Genomic DNA, 21678 nt, shown 5'->3' with positions numbered 1-21678 from the left:
TCACATTTTATAAAAATTTATTCTTTTTATTAATATTGCATAATTTTTTTATTAAGATTTTTATTTTTAATATTTATTGATAAATTATTTATTTATTTAATACAGACGGAAAAGACAACCTATGCCCTTTCATATAAAGTACTATTGAACAATATAGTTTACATATAAATTAGTCGACCGCATTGTTGTTAGCATCAAAAATCAGATTGCGCAACCCTATTATAAACGAATTAACCGAAACACCAAAAAAGTTACAAATTTCTATATATGAAACCGGTCACAGCCTTACAACTAAGATGGATAATTTTTTTCATAAAATTTTTTTTTACTTCCTATTATTAATAAAAAAATATACAAATAAATACTTTAATTAATAATCGATTTTATTAGTTTTTATTCATTTTAATTTCCCCTTTAATCAATTGTTTTATTTTTAAATAAATGGAAATAAATTTTTATAATAAATTTTCGAATAGTAGAAATACGTTTTTTTTAATATAAATTATAAGCTATTATGAATAATTTTAATAAATAATTAAAATTTTTTGAATTTTCTCAGAATTTTTTAACGAAACAATTGTCAATTCATTAGTTTCATTTATTTATAATAATGAATAATAATTTATAAATTATTAATTTCATTCATTCAAATCATCAACCGGTGATTAATAGGTCCTGGGTTTCGATCCCCAGCAGAGTTAGTCCTTCATTTTTTCATAGTTTTAAATTTACTTTTCAATTAAAATTTTATTTTTTTATTAATTTAATAATTTTTAAATGTTCTGTTTTCTTTTTGTAGAATTAAGTTATGGCTCAGACTGCAACATTAGGATGGATCGACTTCTTCGTTATTTTTCTAATGCTCGGAGTGAGTTCATCAATCGGCATTTACTACAGACTCACTGGTGGACGACAAAAGACTACACAGGTGAGGGAAAATAAATTTTTAATATAAGACAAATTATAATAATTAATTAATTTATTATAATTATTATTATTATAATTTTTTTTATATTTTTAGTCAAAATCCTTAGCAGACGATATTTAATATTATTATTATAATTATTAATTATCAAATTATTATTATAATTTTTCACGTCGCAAGAATTTTAACACTAGACTCAAAATTAGGAATTTTATTTTACATTTTTACTTTCTCTTTTTTTCGTTACGCTTTTGTGTTCACAATAGACTTTTTTTTACGTTGAACTTAACATAAAAATACAAAGAAATCTATTAAATCTGTTGTATTTTTAGGTTATGTTCAACGTAAGAATATAAAGGGAGCCTATTGTGGACGCAGCCTTAAGTCAGCTTAAATGAGAGAGAAAAGGATAACGATACCTTTTTTCCTCATCATTAAAGGAAAATAAAAAGTGCCTATTGTGGACACAGCCTTAGGTCAGCTTAAATGAGAGAGAAAAGGAGAAAAGGATAGTAATATCTTTCTTCATCATAACAAAATGGAAATAAAAAGAGTCTATTGTGGACACAGCCTTAGGTCAGTTTAAATGAGAGAAAAAAAGATAACGATACCTTTTTTCATCAAAAGAGAGTCTATTGTCGACGCAGCCTTAAGTCAGTTTAAATGAGAGAGAAAAGGATAACGATACCTTTTTTCATCATAAAAAGATTCTATTGTGGACACAGCCTTAAGTCAGTTTAAATGAGAGAGAAAAGGATAACGATACCTTTTTTTAGAGATCCTCAAGGGAGAGTTGTGTTAATATGCCTTAAACGGTGATTGGTCAAGGGTTTCCGGAACCCGGATGTTTGAAAATTGGCGCGAATTGTCTTCGAATTTGAATTAAGTAACACATTACGAACATTACTAACATTAAATTTTTTTAGATAAAAAAATAAAAGAAAGCATATTACTATTTTGTAATGAAAAAATAAGTATAATTTAAAAAATATTTAGTGAATTAGGTTAAGGGCATCCGTCTCACTCCTAAATAATTTGAGATATTTATAGTTGCGATTTATCATGATGATAAAGAATATTGTCGAAATAAATTGCAATTTATTTTTGAAAGAATTATTGAAAAACGAAATTAGAAAAGTTGGCTTTTTGTCATTTTTGGCCTTTTTGGCGAAAGTGAGAGACAATATAGCGACGAGCACACAGACAAATGGATCTATGTGTCAGTGGTCAAGGAGGTGGCGCCAATTCTCGGAAGTGGTCGCGACTTGAACTAAGGAAATGTTTTAATCTCAAATTACTCCACTTTCAATCGCAAAATTATTGCAAAAACGGAGAGGGACGCTCCTAGGAGAGTTAAATTCCTCTATTACCCTTCCAAATATGAATCTGAAAAATTTTATCCTCTCAAAATAAGACGTCTATACCAAACCGATTATAACCCCTTTTTTTCCGTATATTTAAACAATTTTTTTCAATAATTATTTACTTATTAAAACTTTTCTAAATTCCGAAAGCACCGCGGGTCCCAGAGCATTTCTCTATATTTACCAAAAAATCCCGACTCAAAATATTCTTTTCTTTTTAAATGAGACGTCTATCACGAAACCATTATTTTTTCCCGGAAGACAGAAAGAAGAACAAAGATTCATTAGAAAATTGTTTATTATATAAATAAATGTAATAGATAGTACAAAAAATAATTTATGCAATATAAACATGATATTGATTTTTATTGCAACATTACATACATTATCGGAATGCTGCATGCATGGCCATGCTTTTGCTGTCATATTTCATTTCATTTTTTTCTTTTTTTTTCGCTTGATTGCAAATTCGAAGGCAAAATACAACAAATCTACGTAAGATTTTGTCACGCAAACTGTGACATGGCAAAATGTGTCCACTGTCAACTGCTTCATAACGACATGAAAAAAATTCTAAAACGTTTATATTTCTCATGTCTTTTAGAATTGGATCCCAATTGCGATAAATTAGATCGATTTCTAAAAAGAAATTAAATGTTCTTTCGTTCACGTAGAACAGGAGATTTTCTTTATATTCTTTGAACGCAACAAATTTAGCGAATTCTAGTTCTGCAAATTCTGCAGATTTTCTTGACCCTACAGATGCAATACATGAATCGCAAGTTTTTGAATTTTTTTGGATGCTATTTATTAAGTACCCTGCAACTCGATATAAAGCATTTTTTTCTATATTGTTTAACTGACGAGCTGGAGTTGATGGAGAAATCTGATTTAAATTAATACTGCGCGAAGCATTTGACTCCACATTTGGAAATAAATTCTCCGAATTTGTTGAGTTAACCTGTTGCAAAGATGTAGTGTTTGTTTTTACTTTTAATGATGTATTGTTCTTATTTTCTTCAAGAAAATCGCTTAAGAAATATGAATCATCGTAATCGTAGTTGCTCGACTTAATTGATTTGGTGTACTGAGCAATGGAAATTAATCTTAAATCATATTTTAATTGCAAAACATTTGGTGTAACATGTTTTGATCTGACAACACTGAATAAATTTTCAACAGCATCTTGAGTGAATCTTCCGGTTAAAACGAATTTAAAACCTACAATGTCAATTAGGTACTGGCTTAATTCGATAGCAGATTTCGTTGACAACATAAACCCTTTTTGAATTGGTTTGAATATTCCCCGATCGCCAATGCAGATTCTATTCATGAGAGTAATCATTTCATTCAGAAAAGAAATTGTTTCATTGTAGGTGGTAATATTAAATTTGCTGATCGCACTTTGTAAATTTCGCGAAGTCATGATTCGAAACCATTTGGCAATGAGACCGACAAACCAAGCCGTAGTTTGATATTCTTCCTTTTTGTTTTCATCTGACAAATAATAGAGAGCTGCACTAACTTCACTACTTAAAATGTGTTGGGCCCTTTTCACCTTCATCTTTTGGAAAGAATTGTTACTTGAAAGAAAGATGTCTTCTTTTTTTAAATTTGGTGTTAAAGTAAAAATGAGGTCTTCTTGGGCTTCCAGCAATTCAAGTAAGTGGTCTGCGACTATAACATTTGTCGGTAGATTGTACATTGTTTGTATATCCTCCGGTATATAGATTACACCGTTGTTTATTATACTTTGCACAATATTCTTCACTAAATGCGGTACATCCGCAAAGAAGAACAACTTTCTATTATTGTCATCATGAGGATGAGGATGCGGAATAGAATTTTTTATTTCAGTTTTCCTACCGGCTGTAATGCCAAATGAATTTAAACAGGCAACATTCACAGGGCCCATGTCACACGTCACACTATTTACTCTTAAACCGATATTTTCAGCTTTAGAGATTATCTGCAAAATGATAGGTTTCATTAATTTACCGTCGAATCCGCCACCGGTATATTCATAACCAATTATTTGCTTCCATCGTGCTTTGGAACCAATTAAAACAAATACTAATGCGTGTTTGACAATACCTTGTGAAGAAGGCGGAAGAGTTATATCTCCAATAAATTTTTTTGTTTGGGGATCAAACATTCTTCCTCCCATTATGCTGACTTCATCGAGGGCAAGTGAACATTGTCTATCACTGTCATTTGTAAAATTCGTCACTTTATATTCCAAATACTTGAACATTTCTTCGGAGATGCCAGGTTCAAATTTTATATGTTCAACTCTTTTGCTCAAAGTCCTACGTGATGGTAAAGGTAATCCTTGCTTTAAGAGTTCGTCATACCCAGTGTTGCCACAAGTAAACCTTAAACGTAGTGCTTTCTTAATTGTTGAGTTAGACCAATGTTGTCGCTTCATCTTCCCGTCTTCATTTTTGTATTTGAGCAGATAATTTATTTGATCTTCGGTAAATAATTCCATTAATATATTTTTATATGCAGTATGTCCATTTCTTTCCATTTCTTGTTTTTCATTAATTACATTTTGCAATCGCTCTTTTAAATCTTTGATTTTCTTCTCTTGTTTGAGAAATAATTGTTCTATCTCTTCTTTAGTTTTTTCTCTGAAAACTGTATTTTCCTTTTCTGTCAATGAGAAAAATGAATTTGCGGTTACATCATTTTCACTAGTCTGATTTTTGCAATTATCATTTACACTTTCCTCCTGTAATATAAAAAATTTGTATTTAGTAAATTCTAAGGAAACTTATTTTATTTAATAATGATCATGTACTGTAATTAGTAATTACTATAATATTCTGAATATTTAAATTAATATTTCGATTAAAAATTTTTCTTCCGTAAAAATAATGTTTTACAACATTTATTGATTATAATTTATCCATCAATATTTTTATTTATATATTATTTCAATTTGTTTACCTGACTAGATTCATTCATCAATTTAGTTGAACTTGCAGAGAAAGCAGAACCATTGTGATTTTCAATTTCTAATTCAGTTTCTCTTTCAGTGTTATCTAAGGTTACATTTTGCTCTTGTGACAACTTCGAAGCTGTCTGTTTAGCAACAAGCTCATTAACGTTGTTTACTACTACATCTATTTTTTGCTGAAAAGAATAATAAAAGATTAATTGAAAACTTTTATGTTTTATTTTTCGAAAACAAAAACAAAACTCAGTCGTCAAATTATTTCATTGGTTTATTATTGAATCTTTAGAAATCTATTAATTACCATGAATTTTAATTAGTTTTATTTCTTGTTTAAAACAATTCTTTATAGTTTAAGGTTATGTCAATGAGTTTTATATCATTCTTATTATTATTTTAGCCTGCGAAAAAAATTTTTGTAGATTATTATTTAATAAATTTAATACCTTTTTTAGTGGTTTGACAAACGTACGTCCAGCTAACCTCTTTCTTATTGTTGGAAGAGGAAATATTGTTGGTATTGCCTGTGCCTTTAATCTTTTTTTGCCATCAATAGTCTCGAACATGTCATGTAAAAAATGTAACTAGAAAAAAAATTTAATTTAAAAGTAACTAAAAATTAGAATGTCTCAGGATCATTCATAAATTTCTGTAAAACTGTAATGTAATGTGATTAACTGTGATTAATAATGCAATTTTAATCCTTGTTAGTTTCTGTATATTTACACGTAAAGCATAAAAAAATAAATCATGACATTTACAATGTCACAATAAATATATTGAATTACCATTACATTACATTTTTTAAAGTTAATTGTTAAATTACCTGGCAAATAACTGATGTTGGTGACGGTTCCCAATCTTTTCTATTTATACTTTTTATCCATTTCTCTCTCAGATTTTGATTTTTTGGAAATAATTTTAGGGTGTTGCCATTTCCTGACTTCGTATGACAATACAAAATGCAGCAAGAATTTACCATTTCGCAATTTATTTATTGAAATATTCAACGTATACACAGGACTTTAACAACCACATATACCAAAACATAACCTAATTCATGTCACTGTCCAAACAGACCATATTTACACTTTTGAATTCACCGCACTTACTATGTCACTTCCGGGTTCCGGAAACCCTCGAAGTTGTGGAAGGGGAATATTGACACAACTCTCCCTTGAGGATCTCTACCTTTTTTCATCGTAAAAAGAGCCTATTGTGGACACAGCCTTAATGACGTGAATCGTAACGCTTACGTGAGAGAGAAAATGATAATGACACCTTTTTTCCTTTTCTATCTCACGCTTGCTGCTTGCCTATTAGGAATAATAATAATAAATAATAATAATAATAATAATAATAATAATAATAATAATAATAATAATAATAATAATAATAATAATAATAATAAATAATAATAATAAATAATAACTAATAATACTTGACTACTAATTAATATTTTTACAGGAATACTACACAGCAAATAGATCAATGGGTGTATTCCCCATCGGAATGGCACTCATGGTCTCTTTCATGTCAGCCATAACACTTTTAGGCGTATCCTCGGAAAATTACATCTTTGGAACACAATTCGTGGTTATCAACATTTCATACATTATTGGAACTCCAATTGTATGTTATTTTTACATGCCAGTGTTTTTCAAGCTCCAAGCAACTAGTGCCTATGAGGTAATTTTATTTCACTTATTTAACCATCGTACAGTCGTGTGCAACGATGTCTTCTTTATTCGTAAGGCCAGTGCACAATAAAGTCCTTCGTAGACAATTTAAACAATTGGGATCAATTTTTTTTGTTACAGTACTTGGAGAAGAGATTTGGAATGAGCGCAAGATTGACGGCGAGTTTTATTTATTGGATTCAATTGCTTTTATATTCGGGCGTTGTCTTGTATGCACCGGCTTTGGCTCTAGAGGCCACAACAGGATTGTCGAAAAATTTGAGTATCGTTCTCATTGGCGTGGTGTGTACATTCTATTCGACTGTTGGTGGCATTAAGGCTGTGTTAATTACTGACCTTTTTCAAGGGTTCCTCATGTTTTTTGCCGTTCTTGTTGTCATTGGTACGGCCGCATATTCGGTTGGGGGAATTTCGGAAATTTGGAACATTGCACAAGAAGGAGGACGCATTCAGTTCGACAGGTAATTTCTTTACTTTGCATTTTTATTAAATTATTACAGTGTAAAAAAGACCAGTGAGTTTAACAAAAAAAAGGATTCTCGTGATTGTAAAGCTGATGTTTGAAACGATTTTAATTGAATTAGATAGATTTTCCGAAATTCGTTAGTAGTAAGGGGCGCGAATATCGTAGTTACGCTCCTGGCGAGTGCGCGCGTCGCCCCTCCAACGGGCCACAGACAGGCCCCCCACTCCTGTGTGGTATATAAGCCGGCGCGCGGCACGGAGACCCTCAGTCGACGCGGTATCACCGTGAGAGTAACTTCTCCTAGCTGAAGGAGGTTTATCCAAAAATCGATTTTCTACAGATTCTTATAAAATTTTAAAGACATTAATTTTATTTTACATTTGTGGTCCAAATTTTATTGTTATATGGAATTATTAATTAATTATATGAAACTAATTAATGTTAAATTTTAGCATTTCCTTGGATCCGACTGTTCGACACACATATTGGTCACTAATTATCGGAGGTCTCTTCACCTTCCTATCACTTTACGGAGTTAATCAAGTCCAAGTGCAGAGATTAATGACAGTTCGGTTTGTTACTAAATTGCTATCTAAACCCCCATTTTTGATTCATTAAGACCATTTCCCTAATTGCTGAAAATTTAATTTGCAGAAAAATAAAATCGGCACGATTGGCACTGTGGTTGAGTTTGCCGATTCTTATGTGTCTTTCGGTGTTGACATGTTTCTCTGGACTGGCAATGTACACAAAATATCGAAGGTGCGATCCTGTGAAGGAGGGCAGAATTAATCTTCCTGACATGCTGCTGCCACTTTATGTCATGGACACTCTGTCACATTTACCCGGAGTTCCAGGATTCTTCATAGCTGGTATTTTAATTTACTAGAAAACTTAGCAATTGATGATGTTTGCTGGTATTGACCGGCAAACATCATCAATTGCTAAGTTTTTCTTTGAATTTCAGGAATTTTCAGCGCCGGATTAAGTACAATTTCCGCGGCGCTTAATTCATTGTCGGCGGTTAGTTTGGAGGATTATATCAAACCGCTTTATAGAAAATTCACGAAGAATGAGCTTCCAGATTCGAGGTCTTTGGTGATTGGGAAATTACTAGCTGTCATCTTTGGTATTTTGAGTATTGCCCTAGCGTTTTTGGCACAATATTTAGGAGGCGTTCTACAAGTAAGAGACTTGCCTTTTTTATCCACTTTCTGCTCTAGTATTTTTACTCTTCTTCTTCTTCTGTAATTTTACTCTAGTAATTTTAACTTTGTTTGTTTGCCATTCGAAAATTAAATTTCAGGCTAGTTTGACAATTTTTGGTGTCGTTGGAGGTCCGTTGTTGGCAATTTTCACCTTGGGAATGATTTCCCAAATGGCAACGCAACGAGGCGCTGTTATTGGTACCCTAATTAGTTTAATATTTTCCTTTTGGATGGCGTTCGGTCAACCGAGACCGAGAGCACTGACTTTGCCGGTTTATACTGATGGCTGTGATGCGCAGAATCTACTTACTCCTACTAACACTACTTTATTAAATAGGTAACAATTTTTGTTAAATTCTGGATGAAGTGGTAAATAATCTTTCCGGACGGTAGCCTAGTGGGAAAAGAATTACAATTCTTTCCTTATTGGGGTACCGCCTGGAAAGATTATTAGGGCCAGCATACATGCAATTGAGTGTATTAAGGTACCGTCCCATGACGGCGTAAAAGCGTCGGCGTAAAGCAGAAATCGTGCGATAGAAAGAGATGAACAGATATCACGTTCTCACTCACTCACATGGTTTACGCTTTACGCCGACGCTTTCACGCCATCATGGGACGGTACCTTTAATCTACAATCAATTGCATGTATGCTGGCCCTTTTGACGTCGTCTTTTGAAGATGACTGGACGACGTCAAAAGGGACAGCATACATGCAATTGATTGTAAATTTATCTATTTATCCCTTTTTCAGAGCGGACAATTCTTCCTTCTTCTATTTGTACCGAATTTCGTACATGTGGTACTGTCCAATTGGATTTGTTATTGCTATTGTGATAGGATTTTTTATTAGTTTTGTAGAAAATATGGTGAGTGGAAGAAAGGAGGAATACAAGGATCCGAATCTATTTTTCCCTATGGTAGCTAAACGTCTGCGACGAAAACAAAGAAAACTTTATCCAAATATAATGACGCAGAAGGATAATATACAAATTGATAGCTCTAGCCACTCTGACAGATCTAGTACGATACTTTAATTCCTTTCGGTCACAAAATAAATATTTGTACCCAGAGTCCTTACTAGGGTGTGGGGCGTGATTTTTGTTAATAAAATTTTTAATTCTTTTTTATAAGCGGCGCAAATAATTTACTTGGCCCGGGACGCTCAATGAGCTGGATTAATTGAAACAAAGTGAAATTTTAATAGTTTTTAAAGTTAAGGTCATGTTATTCAGTGTGATGTTCTTCCATAGTAAAGTATATAGGGCACGTGACCACTAAATAACATAGCCTTAAATTAAATTTTTAATGTTTTTTATCAGAGTTAAGAGGTATTTCACTGGGTGTTCGAGAAGAAAGTTCATTGGAGGGCGGAACGACTTTAGTTCGGCATCTGCGCAGTTTTCTAATTTGAACACTCTGCGCATTTAGATTATGCGCACTCGTTACTTTTCCATCACTGTCTCAATTTTCTTTTCTCTTTTTTAATAATAAGAACAATAATAACAAGTCTTACTGTGAAATTCTGTGATGTTACGAAGAACGTAGTGAAAATGTAATTATTAAGTAGAATGATAATTCGGTTCCCAGCTGGGTACTAGAGACAATATTGGAATCTGATATACTACGATACGCTATCTAGTGAGAGCCTTGTTGTGGTAGCCATCTTTCGTTTCGTTTCTTTCTAATATACGTTCAAGAAAAAGATAAAATCCAAGATGGTTGCCACAAAAAGGCTAAGGGGTGTGTCAGTTTCACGTGATTTCAGATCCCAATAAATTCCAGAGCGCAGGAGTGGGGTTAGAAGGGTAGGTAGAGGGGTAAAGTATTTTTTCAGAATAGTAATCTTTATAAATGTTAACATAATATTTTATATAAAATTTAGAATAAGAATAACAATTTAAAGAGAACAGAAAAATTTTTCTAAAGGAAAAGTATTTATATTATTAAAAATGCTATTTTTTACTAAATTTTCTGATTCATGTCTTCCAATTTTGTCCTTCACTGCCAATTGGTCAAATGGAGATTAGATTCCGAATTGGGTTACAACCAAAGGGACGCCATACATGCATTTGAGTGTATGATTTATTTCTCCGCTCACATGTGGATGCACCTTAAGAATCCCATTCATTTTTTGTCTAATTTTTTTATCTTTACATATTCTTCTTTTTTTGCACAAATATATTGTATTTTCTGAACAATTTATTATATAGTCAAATGCATGTATGCTGTCCTTTCGGTTTGACGGTAAGACAACTGCGCATCTATCAAGATGTTGTTAGTTCGTGACATAAAGGTTCATTCATACGTCACGAACTTACATTTTGATAGATGTGTCATTTGAAAGAGCCGTCAAAACCGGAAGGACCGCATGTGTGCATTTGATTGTACATGCACATATATTTTTTATCAAAATGGCATTTATATAGAAATAATTAAATAAAACAAGGAAAAAATGGTTAAATATCAAAAAATGCATTTTTTTTACCAAAGTGTATTTATATTTGGATAAGAAATAAAATATAAAACTTAAAAAAAATAACTATATGGAGAAAATTATATCTTTAGTGTGAATACAAAGGTCACTAAGTATACTGCTCTGGAAGCAAAGAAAAAAATGTGTTAAATTTTAAATATTATAGGATGTGGACAAGAATATATAAATAGTAAATAATTGCATGTGGACTTAACTAATAAAAAAGTGGAACATTAAGACCTAAGCACAACTGTTTCGCGAACGCAAAAAATGAGTTTGAAAAGGACAGAGATATACACGGAAAAACCTTTAAGCAGTCTGCTCACCCGAAACTTATGCGTCAGCGCCACCACTAAACTTGTTCATCTGCACTCCCAAACTGGGTGACCAACGTAACCAGTTGTAATTTTCTAAACTTTTTGGGAAGTTTGTCTATCGAAAACGGTAATGCTACGCACCCAGTGGCGGGCGATCAGACTTTCCATGCAGTGAGAAGCGAAATTTTGGGACAGTGGGAAGACAGACTTCTCAAAGGTTTTTCCGTGTATCTGTGTCCTTTTTTATCTCATGCGTCTCGTTCGCGAACGACTTTCGCGAATCTATTGTGCATTGGCCTTTAGTGTCAGAGAGTTGTGACAATGAGAGTGAGAGAGAAGAATTGCAACTTCTCTCTCACTCTCATTGTCCTGCGCCTGCGCTCCATTTCTCCTTGAGATATGACGTATCTTGTAAATATATAGTTCGTGACTCTAGTAGTGTCTAGTAGCGCCAAAGATTATTATCTTTCTTACCGTTCAAATTGTGAAATGTTTGTGAGTGTTTAACTGTTTACATATCAATATTATCGCAAAGAAAAACTATTTTCAATCCAAATAATGTGTGTGTAAAAAATAAACAATGTTTTCTATAATTTAGTGTAAGGAATGTACAAAATATGCAATAGTGATGCCCGGTTCCACTAACTCGTAGTTAAAGGTTCGATTAACTGCCGGTCCGCTAAAGTTAAAGGCCCTGTTAAGTTGGCTTTAACCGCCTGTGCGTTCCACCAACATGTTATAAGCCATGGTTAACTAAACGTATACTATGTTCGTAATAACATTACTTTCTCTATTATGATTGGTCAATTCTAACGAAAAGTGTGCGTTTTCTAGATAGAATTTTGACTGTTTCCCTTATCCCTTTTTAAAAAATTGAAACAGTTCAAAATAAAATTTGTTACTGGACCAAACTTCTGCGTCTATTATTTTTAAAAATTACTATAAAATTCTTTATAAATTCTATAAATTTTAATAGAATTTATAAAATTATTTTACAAACTTTCAATTACTTCTTTATCAAATTTCAATCATCTTCAATTCAATTAATAATAACAAAATTGAAATATTTTAAAAACTTAAATTTTTAGAATTTTAAGTAAAATTTTCCTAGACTTTTATTAAATAAATTACTAAATTTAAATTATTTTAAAATTTACTAATTAATAAAAATTGTAATTGTAACTCTTTGTACAAGTCAATTCAATTATTTATAAATTATTAAATGAAAATTCTTTGAAACTTTGGTTTTTTTTTAAATTTTTAATGAAGTTTTTTAACAAATTGTAATATTTTCAAGACAGTTTCACAAAATTTCAATTAATTAAATAATTTTTTAATAAAATTGTTTTAAAAATTCAATTATCTTTAAACAATTTAATTAAAATTTACAATTTTTTCAGAATTTTGTATAAAATTATTTAATACTTGAATAAGTTTTAAAATAAGTATTGAATCATCAAATTGGGGAACTATCAATTTTGCTGTATACAGAAAAAGTGCACATGAAAAAACTGCACACATGAAAATTAAAAAAATAAAATCATTAAATTAAATAACTGACAAATTTAAACTGACCACGAGAAAACTGCACACTATTAGAAATTACAAATTTTAATGAAGAATTAAAATTATTTTCAACTGTATACATGGGTATTCGGACAAGAAGTCCAAAACAAAAAGTCCAAGCTAAAAAATCCAAAAAAATAAAAAAGTTTCACTTTGAACTTATTTTTTGGTTTTCTGTCCTGATCAAAAAGTCCAAAGAAATCAAAAATCCAATAAAAAATTTGAGATATAAAAATTTAAATGGTTGTCTTGAATGAAATTGTCCTTTTTTGAGTTGCGCATTTTGATGACTGTGAACCGAAAGTAGATAATTTAATGATTTTATTTTTTAAATGCAGTTTACTCGTATGCATTTTAACTTATGCAGTTTTCCTATATACATTTGAATTGTGGGAATGTAATACTGCCTCAACAAATTGTACTATTTTTATGAAAATTTCATAAAATCTCAATTCATTTCTTATTATTTTTTAATAAAATTATTTTAAAAATTCAAATCTTTTAACAATTGAATTAAAATTTACAATTTAATCAGAATTTTAAATAATTATAATAATAATTATTTCTTTGAAATAAAATTTATTTGACTTTTCCCTTAATTTCTCTGACTTATGGTTCATAAAATTTATTTTTCTGGCAACAAGAATTACACTATCTGTCACTTTTCAAAACACTTTTTAGGTTAGAGTACGTTAACCGACTGTTAACACACGTTAACCGACCTCTTGTGGCTGGTTAGAGTTAACATCGGTTAAATCGAGATAACGTTCTGTTAAAAGTTGGTGAAACGCAAGTAGAAATTTGACGGTCCGTTAATGTTTTAATCGAGGTTGGTGGAACCGGGCATGAGTATGACAATATTTAGATCCGGCAATTTTAACTGTTATATGTATCAGGTACTTAATTGTTCTGACAGTTAAGATATTTAAGAACGTTAAGCATGTGATAGAAAAGGACAAAATAACTTTTGTCTTTTTTTTTATTTCACACACTTGTGTTCTGTTTTATTCTGCTCGGGGGTTATCCATAAACTACGTAAAGACCTAGTAGGCACAACTCCTTCGTGAACAAGAAACATAAGTTAGAAAAGGACAGATGTATATTTTCGTCCTTTTCCATCTCTTGCATCTCGTTCCCGAACCTATATTGTGCATCATTGGCCTTATCTCGATTTTTTTGCGAATTTTTGTTGTTAAATATGAATTTCAATTAAAATTTTAGATAATTGAATTTTGAAAAGATTTCAAATTATAATTTTTTAATGTTTGAATTTTTTATACATTCAACTAAAAATTGCGTAGATTTAATTTTTTTTAAAAGTTTAATTTAATTTTTTTCTAAAATTATTTAAATTGAATTTTTTGCAAACGTGGATTGTGAGATAGAAGAGAATAGAGATATATTTGGATTCTTTTCTATCTAATGCAGTTGTGTTTTGACTTTTATTAAATAAAGTTTGATTGCATATAAATAGGATTTTATTTATACTTTGTTAAAATATATATCTAGTTGTTGAAAAAATGACTTTAATTCACTCTTTACCCTTTAATTATTAAAATAAAACCTTAGATAAATATACTAGATGCGGCGAGGCGTTAGTTTAGGCACATGAATCCAGGGTGGCGTTAGTGTAGATTATGTGCCCGCACATGTGCCCTTCGTGTGCCTCTTATAATCGGACCAATCGGACTATTTCGTCAATCTTCGGTTGCTTCCAGTGCTCGCCGCCGTATTCTCTCTCACTTTCGCCAAAAATGTCGAAAATCCAACTTTTGTAATTTCGTTTTTCAATATTTATTTCAAAAATTACTTGCAAGTTTTGAAAATATTCTTTATCAGAAAAGATTATATTATTAATTTTATTTTTTATTATTAATAATATTATTATTACATATAATAATTATTATTATTATTATTATTTATAATTAAAAAATTTCAGATAATTAATTTAATTATTACACTGAAAAAATTTTATTTGATTCAAATAACCAATTAATTGGCTGTTATCAATTAAATATTTAATTGAACCAAATAAATAATTTATGAGAGTCAATTAAATGGTATTTGCTTCAAATACTGAAGTTATTGATTAAAATATACAATTTAATTGATTCCAATAAATATTATTTGATCCAAGTAAATATTTAATTGATAATAATAGTCAATTAATTGGTTATTTGAATCAAATAAATTTTTTTTTGCAGTGTAAATTAAATAGCCTCTGGTCCAAGGTAATGAATAATTTTTATGAAGTGACAATGGACAGTTATTATTGAATAAAATCAACATTTTTTATAATAGTGACTGCCGAAGAAAATTCAATTCCTTTGACTTACGATATACGACTTTTTTCAAAAAATTGAATTTTTCCACTACGATCTTATTTAAAAAATTTAATTTTTAACTTTTTATTCTAAAATAAAATTTTCACTTATTGTAATAAAACATTTCAATTTTCAATTGACTGAAGATATCTATAATTAAGACACATTCTATTAAACAATTTTTCAATTAAAATTCATAATTAAACAAATTTTATAATAAAAATATTTTATTATTTTGATTTAAAAAAAATTTTTAAATTAATAATTAAAAAATTTTGTTTTTATTGAAAAGAAATAATTAATAAATTTTTTTTATAAAATGACTCAAAAAATGCGATTTCCAAGCGGTAACCTTGGAAACGGCGAAAAGATGCCGCATCTAGCCGCATCTAGTATATTTATCTAAGATAAAACGATTTTTTTAGGGGTCATTCATAAGCTACGTGATACATAACTTCCTTATTAATGTTGCTTCATAAAGGTATTTATTCAATTCATTTTATTATTTGCCCTATAATTCCATGTCATTAATTTTTAACTTCAAATTTACTTCTTTATTTTGCAATTTTTAGTGCTAAGAATTCATATAAACTGAAAATTGATAATTATTTAATTTAAAAGAAAAATTTTTGTCGTGTCGCTCTCACGAAGAAAGAGACCTAAGAAGTAAAATTTTATAGGTTATGTTTGTTATGATTTGAGTGAAAATACATAAAGTAGGTTAACTCTCAATTCATTCTAAATATCCTCAAGTCTATTACATTTAAAAGAAAAATTATTTTTATTTTATACTAAATTTAAAAAAAATACTTTAGAAATTTAATAAACATAACCTATAAAATTTTGCTTCTCAGGTTCCTTTCTTCGCGACGGCGTCAAAAAATTTTTGTTTCTTAAATTTATATAATATTAAATATCAATTTTCAGATTATTACAAATTCTTAGCACTAGAAATTGCAAAATATATGAACTAGATTTGAAGTTAATTTTTTCTACTTTCTTCATCAACGAACAAGTATAAAATTAAAGGTAAAATGTAACAATAGGAAAAAGGAATAAACTTTCGAAATACACAAATAGATCAACTGAAATAATTTCCTTTATTTTTTTTTCAACATTTACATAAATTTTTTTTGCAAATAAAAATGAATTATTTCGATTCTATGATAACAGAGATTTTTCGCATGCAAAGAAAAGGAAAATTATTTTTTCAATTAAAGAATGGAGAAAGTTTTTGTTTGCATGTAGCACTTCATTACTTTATATCCAGTTTCGCATTCGTCTGCTCCTTCTGAAATTAAACACAAATAGAAATATTTTAGTTTTAGTTCCTTCTTTTCTGGAAATTTTATTACTTCGTTAAGAGAAAAATTTTATTTTATTTTATTTTATTTTATTTTTTTTTTTATTTTTATTTTATTTTATTTTTTTTATTTGTTTTAACAAAATAAAATTTTCTTATAACAAAATAAAAAAATATTAAAAAAAAAAAATAAAAATTTTATTATTTTTCTATTTTATTTTTATGAGAATAATTTATTAATCATATAAATTTTACTTACTCAATACTTTGCATTTGTTAATGACTTCATTGGCTTTGTCCTTTGGAATTGAATCTGGGATTTTAGCACGAGCAACTTCCTCATTAATTGTACCATCGGGATTCATCTAATTCAACGTCATTATATTATTAATTTAAACACTTTTACTAGTTTGTATTAATAGAAAGTAACACGCGATTCCGCATGTCAGTCATTTCAGTTTAATTAAGAAAAAAATTACGTCAAAATATTTGAGATTAAAATAAATTATTTAACAACATCCAATAAAATTCTCTCTCTATGTTATATTATTATGGAGGAAGTTAAAAATTTTAAGAAAACTAAATTTTCTTAAATTTATAATTTGAAAGAGTCTGATAAAAATTAAAATAAACGAACAATATTTTTGAAATAAAAAAAATGGTAATTTCTATAATTTCTGAAAAAAAAATTGAAATAAGTGAATTATATTTGAAATGAAAAAAAAATTACCTACATAATTTATATAAATTTTATAAACTTTATTAATTTTATTAATTTTATAAATTTTATGAATTTTATACATATTCTATAAATTTTATATAAATTCTATAAATTCTATAAATTCCATAAATTATATAAATTTTATAAAGTTTACAAAGTTTATAAATTTTATAAAGTTTACAAAGTTTATAAATTATATAAATTTTATAAAGTTTATAAATTTTATATAAATTATATAAATTTTATAAAGTTTATAAATTTTATATAAATTATATAAATTTTATAAAGTTTATAAATTTTATAATTTGTATAAGCTATATAAATTTTATAAAGTTTATAAATTTTACATAAATTATATAAAGTTAATAATAAAGTTATCGAAATTATCGATCGCCTATTTTATATAAATAATAAGATGTTGACTAAAACTATTAGGTTTTTAAATAATAAAAATTATATATATATATATTTTTTTTTTGACAAAAAATTGTTAAGAAAATTTTGAAGTAAAATAAAATAATTCTTACGATTCCAATTTTCTTCAACAAACAAGCTGAGAAGCAGGCCAATTTTTTATCATTGTCGTCAATTTTTCCATCTCTGGCATTTTGCACCACGGCTATACAACAGATAATAAAAAACTTGCTGAGGTCATAAAAATTAGTGTGTCATGTTTTTTCAATCACTTTACATCTATAAATGTAAGTTATTCAAAAATATAACCAAGAAAGTCGTTAAATTTTAAATCAAACTATTTTTTTTTATTTTAATAATAATGGAAAATATTAAAAAAAAGATAAATAATCACGGAAATTTATTATCATTATTTATCGAACAATTTATATGGGCTTAAAAAATTATGTCTTAAAAATAAATATATTATTTTTAAAAAAAAATTTTTTTTAATTATAAATTTTTGAATTTTTTTTCTTTTTTAAAATGTTAATTAAAAATTTGTTTTAATTTAATGAATTTAAAATAATATTTATTTTGATTAAAAGTTTATTTTTAACTATATAAATTTAAAAACAATTTTTATTAGAATATTTCGAATGCGACAAAGACTTGAACATAAAAAATTTGATAATAAAAAATTTTTTAAAAATTTAAAAAAAATAAAAAATTTGATAATAGTAATTTTTTCTCTTTTTGTATTTTTACTCAAAAATAATAAACATAACCTACAATTTTTTGTTATTTCAAAGAGCGCAAATTTAATTTCTTGGAAGTGCATAAAATTTATATATTTTTTTTTATTTTTATTTATATTTATAAAATTATATTTCAATTTCTTACCAGCATCAACTCCAGATTCTTTAATACATTCTGTTTTGTAGGCAGCGAGCTTCGTCTTTTGTTCTTCGGTGATGCCGGCCTGAAGAAAGGAAGATTTTTTTTATTATTTCAAATTTAAGAGAATTATTTATTATTAATATAAGAATTATTTATTTATAATTTTTTTATTCGATAAATTTAATCTGACTTTAGGTAAAAAAAAAAATAAATAATTATATATTTTAAATAAAACATTTCATATAATTAAAAAGTTTTACGACTTTGATAATAATTTTCTTTACTATATTCTTTTTAGAAACTATAACATTTTACGAGAAACTTTTTTTTTCATTTATTTACTAAAATGCTTTCAAGAAAATAAGAAAAAAGAAATTTATTATTTAAAATTTTTTATCAAAATGTTTAAAAAGAACAATAAAAAAATATAACTACAGAGAATGCAAAACAAAAATTATTTCTTTGAAAAATAAGAAACGAGTTGAAAAAAATTATTTTAAAATTATTTTATTTAATTTAATATTTAATTTTAATATTTTATGAAATGAAACATTTTAATTTTGAATTTAAAATCTAAAAAAATTTTGTTGGTAATTTAAAAAATTTTTTAAATGTTTAGAAAATAAAAATTAAATTTTTAATATAAATTTACCCCCGGGGAAATAAAATTAAAAAAAATTATTTTTACAAAATAGTTAAAAGTAGATTCATACCAAAGCACCGACGATGCAAAGAGTAAGAATTGCAAAAGTTGCCTTCATCTTAATAAAGTTTTTTTTTTTTTTTTTTTTTTTTTGTAGAAGAAGAGGAGGAAGTCTGCGAATTAAGAGCTGAAAGAATACTGGACGTTGAACGTTTGTTACGGTCACGTTTATATACCTACGATTCGCGATAATAGTTTTATTGCATAGACTTATGGTCAAATCAGCTCTTTAATATTTTTCTGGTCGTTGACCATGAACAGTTGCTCAAGAAAATACAGGATAATAAATATATTTCTTATCGACTTTGAGACAAGGATTATTACAAAGATACATTATATGAAAATTAAATTTTAATGTGTATTATATTTAAATATCCACATTATGTATGTATATAATATAATTTGTCACAAAGAGCGAATCAATTTTTGCTATTAAATTACTTTCGAGGTTTCAGAACTTACGTTTGTAAATTTTCTAATAATGGAAAAAATAAATTTAATTTGTCAGCAAATTTTATTATAATTTTAGGAGAAAATTTTTTTTTTTTTGAAAAAATAAAAAAGTTAAGAAATAATTAATTATTTAAATAATAGATATATTTATTTAGTTGTTTAAATAATAAATATTTAAAATTATTAAAAATTAATGTCGATTTTTATGTATTAAAATGTTAGTATTTTTTTTTTTTTTTTTTTTTTTTTTACTTTACATATTTAAATTTCGTCTAAAAATGAAAAATTATTTTGTTTCTAAACAAACTTAGAAAATAGTGTAATAAAGTAAATTAAATATACATATACATATATACATTGTATATATATAAATCGTCTTTCGCGCAGGTATATACCGAAAGCCAGAATCCTGTTTTATAAATATGTACAAGGTTATTCGGAGATTTATTACATTTACGTCAATTTTTAAAATCTTTTTTTTTTAATAAAAAAAAATTTTTTTTTAATTTGACTTTTGTTTTGATGACTTGGATGAACAAATTATGAATAATAAAATTATGTAAGTACAGTGTAGAATAGCATATGAAAAAATAAAAATAAAATAAAAAAGTCGTGAAGAAACATATTAATTTCAATTTAAATTAATTTTAAAATTAAAATAATAATGAAATTTAATTTAAATTAATTTAAATTTTTCATGAAATTTAATTAACATTAATTTCAAGTTTGCATACAATTTAATTAACATTAATTTAATTTGAATTTAATTGAAAGTTTTTATTAAATATGAATTGAATCTTAATTTTAAATAATAATAATAATAATAATAATAATAATAATAATAATAATAATAATAATAATAAAATTATTAAAATTTTTTTTATTAATTAAAATATCACATTATTTTAAATTAATTTTTTAAAATAACAATCGTAATACAAAAATCGTTACTTCAATGAACGATTATTATATTTAAAAAAATTCGTAAAAATCTATTCAATTAAATAAATTTCCTTTTTTTTATCAATGGACAGTTAACTGTTTAATGACATTTTAACGATTCCTGCATTCATGCGTATTTAGAAAAAAAACTGTTTAGAAAAAACTATTCCAAAAAATGTATTTAGAAAAAAATTTCTCTCTAGTATATATATAAAAAATTTTTCGTAGTAAATAAGTCATTTAGAGTAGATAAAAAATTATTATTATTCTAATTATTATTATTGTTTTTATTATTATTATTATTATTATTATTATTATTATTATTATTATTATTATTATTATTATTATTATTATTGTTTTTATTATTATTATTTTTATTATTATCAATATTTTTATTCTATAATTGTTAAAATTTTCTGCGTATATCGAAAATTCAATTTTTTTAATAGACCTTTGTTTTTAAAAGTTTGAAGAAAAATGAAAGAAAAGTATACAATTTTATTAAAACTTGGTATCAAACGAATCACAAGGCACATTATTTTCCGTCTAATTAATTTTTAACTCTTCTTTACAATACACATCATAGTGTTTTTATTGTATAGTAGAAGATATTGTTTTAACAAAATTTAGTTTTAACAATTAACAAGTCAGTTGTTGTATTTCAGTTGTCGACTCTACATACCAAGTAAGTTTAATAATAAAAATTTTTTAATTCATTTTATATTTTTATAGGTATATATATATATATATTTTTTATTTCATTATATTTTTAAATTTTATATATTTTATTTTTATTTTTTAATATTTTGTTATATTTTCAAATTTTATATATTTTATTTATATTTTTTTATATTTTTAAATTTTATATTATATATATTTTATTTAAAAAAAAATTTTTTTTTTAATTTTATTTATATATTTTTTATTAATTTTACATATTTTATTCGCTAATTTATAT

The 21678-nt window shown here is 26.9% G+C and overlaps 2 protein-coding genes across 5 annotated transcripts in view; one reads left to right on the top strand and one right to left on the bottom strand.

The window, feature by feature from the left end:
* Nucleotides 1-10257, top strand: part of LOC122509670 (putative sodium-dependent multivitamin transporter) — an 82644-nt gene extending 72387 nt beyond the window's left edge. For all 4 annotated transcript variants that reach the window (XM_043623885.1, XM_043623884.1, XM_043623886.1 and 1 more), the window contains 8 exons: nucleotides 800-928; nucleotides 6716-6937; nucleotides 7069-7409; nucleotides 7867-7986; nucleotides 8069-8286; nucleotides 8382-8599; nucleotides 8721-8959; nucleotides 9377-10257. In XM_043623885.1, the coding sequence (XP_043479820.1) occupies nucleotides 809-928; nucleotides 6716-6937; nucleotides 7069-7409; nucleotides 7867-7986; nucleotides 8069-8286; nucleotides 8382-8599; nucleotides 8721-8959; nucleotides 9377-9659 (1761 nt within the window). In that variant the 5' untranslated portion in view covers nucleotides 800-808 and the 3' untranslated portion in view covers nucleotides 9660-10257. The remainder of the gene's footprint in view (nucleotides 1-799; nucleotides 929-6715; nucleotides 6938-7068; nucleotides 7410-7866; nucleotides 7987-8068; nucleotides 8287-8381; nucleotides 8600-8720; nucleotides 8960-9376) is intronic.
* Nucleotides 10258-16386: 6129 nt separating this feature from the next.
* LOC122509614 (general odorant-binding protein 56d-like) lies at nucleotides 16387-19495 on the bottom strand. Its single transcript, XM_043623810.1, has 5 exons — nucleotides 19336-19495; nucleotides 18626-18704; nucleotides 17857-17948; nucleotides 16868-16973; nucleotides 16387-16596 (listed from the first exon to the last, which is right to left on the bottom strand). The coding sequence occupies exons 1-5, from the start codon at nucleotides 19381-19383 to the stop codon at nucleotides 16520-16522; spliced, it is 402 nt and encodes a 133-aa protein (XP_043479745.1). The 5' UTR covers nucleotides 19384-19495; the 3' UTR covers nucleotides 16387-16519.
* Between the last annotated feature and the right edge of the window lie 2183 nt (nucleotides 19496-21678).

The sequence above is a fragment of the Leptopilina heterotoma genome, unplaced genomic scaffold, assembly GCF_015476425.1.
Source record: "Leptopilina heterotoma isolate Lh14 unplaced genomic scaffold, ASM1547642v1 Lhet_61, whole genome shotgun sequence".
Lineage (NCBI taxonomy): Eukaryota > Metazoa > Arthropoda > Insecta > Hymenoptera > Figitidae > Leptopilina > Leptopilina heterotoma.
Note: the sequence above shows the minus strand (reverse complement) of the source record. Positions and strands in the feature narration are given on the sequence as shown.

Bases quoted from the DNA above. Each gene is read 5' to 3' on its own strand.
- LOC122509614 (XM_043623810.1), bottom strand. From the start codon at position 19,383: ATGAAGGCAACTTTTGCAATTCTTACTCTTTGCATCGTCGGTGCTTTG. The intron at 17,949-18,625 runs GTAAGAAATTGA...TCTGTTGTATAG, and splicing joins AGAATCTGGAGTTGATGCTG to CCGTGGTGCAAAATGCCAGA. The intron at 16,597-16,867 runs GTAAGTAAAATT...GTTTAATTTCAG, and splicing joins TAACAAATGCAAAGTATTGA to AAGGAGCAGACGAATGCGAA.